The 2500-nt window shown below is 37.8% G+C and overlaps 1 protein-coding gene across 1 annotated transcript in view; it reads right to left on the reverse strand.

Moving 5' to 3' along the window:
• LOC137991986 (VWFA and cache domain-containing protein 1-like) overlaps positions 1-2500 on the reverse strand; it is a 22492-nt gene that overhangs the window by 4686 nt on the left and 15306 nt on the right. Inside the window, exons 8-9 of the mRNA XM_068837005.1 lie at positions 1397-1477; positions 581-893 (exon numbers count right to left, since the gene is read on the reverse strand). Of these exons, the coding sequence (XP_068693106.1) occupies positions 581-893; positions 1397-1477 (394 nt within the window). The remainder of the gene's footprint in view (positions 1-580; positions 894-1396; positions 1478-2500) is intronic.

Here is a 2500-nt window from a genome sequence, read left to right on the forward strand (position 1 = left end):
CTTATATAAAGGATCGGTATTATACTAACTGTTCAAAAATAATAATCGACATGGTGAGAGCTTTTTTACTTTGTTTTTTAAACCAATCAAGGACCTGAAAACCAAACTAAGCGCCTCTCCATATGAGCCCGGTCGACCCAGCTTGTTTTCCGAGATCTCGTCTCGCCACTGCTGTCTTCCAAAAAATTTAGATGTGGTCATATGAGAAGGCGGGCTCGGTAACTTTCCCATATAAACACTACAGCCTGGGTGACCGTGACGAAACTTTTTTGACAAACTAGCTTCGCTTTCGGATCACTAAAATGGCATAATTTGTGACTCGTATGTGTTTCCACTTCAGAAGTATACGAAGCAGCATTAAAAGTAAGGCAGCAAACCTACAAGAGTCACGAACGATACAACTTTATGTGACCCCAATTTGATTTTGTTTCTTGGATTCATCCCGGTCGACCTGGCTGAAATTTCCCATATGAACAAACAACAAAGTTAAGTTTGTCCCGGAAACCGAGCAGGCCGGGTTACCTGGCTCACTTAAAAATTGTGCGTTTTTTCGTTGGTACTTCACAGGCAGCTACTTTACCATGGTCTTTTCCTTGGGTCGTACGATTTCGCCAGCGATGTCCCTGGCGTCATTCTGAACACGCCATTGGCGGTACCAATATATCTCCAAACCAGATACTTCGTGTAATCCATCTTTTCACGAAACCAAATATCTTCAACCTTTCGTGTTGCTAGAACTGTGTCCCGAATGCCCTCTTTAAAGCCGGGGTTTGGCGAGCTTGTACTTGTCATAAATCTTCTATAAGCTTCTATTTCAGGGACTGTCTCATCTAAACCAAGGTAGGTATATGGATCTTTAAACGCTTCTGCTCCAAACTTCACCACAGTCGAATCTGTAATAACAATTTCTAATTACTGAAGAGAATTCTCTTTAAACTACAAATCTAAAGAGGAAGGGGTAGCTTAATGCATAAGGGGGCTTATTAGAGACGAGAAGGACTTACTTCAAATCAAGCATTAGTAAGAGTACTAAACTGATGCCACGAAGTAGCAATAAAAAAAAAAGAGAAATGAGTTTATATGGCATTTACTCTATTTTACTCCAAATGAAGCATTGCTCCTTTTCACTCTGTTCGTTAAAGCAGAATGCGATAAACAAACGATACATTATAAAACACAATACTATAACACGAGCCTCAATTTTGGTCGCAGTTACGTCAGATTTGAGGAATATAAATACTCCTAGTCGCTTCACGCTTCAGAAACCGCGATAAGCTGCGGCTTGATGGGCCTTTTGGCTCGTATGCAGACTTCTCCTTTACCTAAATTGCCCAAGTCATCTTATGAAATACATTTACTGATTATAATTGTAATAATGTTAACATTTACTATTGACCTTTTGCAGCATATCTTGAAAAGTGAACACAAGGATCATCAGGTTTAATTAAGTCCAGGCGATGATACAAGAACTTGAAGCCTGTGGAATTCAATGAAAAAAAAACAGAACAAGTTAGTTGAGTTTGTGAAAACATGGAAGTGATCTGGGAAATTATGTCGCCTTGCAAGTAGCTAGTTAGTACGTGTCCGAATCTATATATCTGTACAACTTTCTATCCACAGTCCTGGATTACCGTTACTTTTTTTTACATAAATACCTTGTCTCTTTTTACTAAAATAAGGTTTCTATGGCAGCTTTATTTTTACGAACATACTTTTCAGGAGCACCCAACGAGAAAATAGTTCAAAACCACTTAAACATAGCATTGTTAAACGTATTTTCATATTTAAAGGGTAGATATAGGCATATTTTTATCCCCTAAAAATTTATCATCTGTTCGGATTCCCTAGCCCGAAAATTATAGGGATCAAAACTTACCTTTTCGAAAATGTCAGCCAGAAAAAATGCTCCCGGAAATTCTAGGTGACTATTTTAGGGTAAAAATTATACCATGTTTTTGATACCATGTTTTAGATGTTCGAAAAACTTAGGACAGGCAGGCAAGCAAGGAATTTTACAACAAATGTTCCGAGAATTCTAGATCTCAAATCGTCTTCCGAAAAGATATTTTCCGAAAATTGATGTTGAGTGCCCCTGACTTTTCCAAATATTTTGAATTTCACTTTAGATAAAATTTCATTGCACGCAGTAACTTTTTCATTTTATATCAAAGGTATCAACCTTTTGTTGGTTTTGATTCTGTAAGACAGTTTTCTAGTTTTCAGAATGTGCAGGGGTTTTTTTGGTGGTTTTCTGAAGCCACGTAAAGATGAAGCAATCCAAGATGACGAATTTTGGAAAGGCTGACGTAACTCTCACGTTATGTGACGTCAAGGTGCATTGTTGCCACAATTTTCAGGGGAGTGTTGGAGGATGTTGGGAAATTTCCTTTCATTCAACTCGTGTATTTGATTCCACTGATGTTTTATCAACCTATAAAACATGATATCTCTAGGTGAAAACAACGCTACAGAATCTTTTTATTTCGGAAGAGTTAACGGA

The sequence above is a fragment of the Montipora foliosa genome, chromosome 2 (assembly GCF_036669935.1).
Source record: "Montipora foliosa isolate CH-2021 chromosome 2, ASM3666993v2, whole genome shotgun sequence".
NCBI lineage: Eukaryota > Metazoa > Cnidaria > Anthozoa > Scleractinia > Acroporidae > Montipora > Montipora foliosa.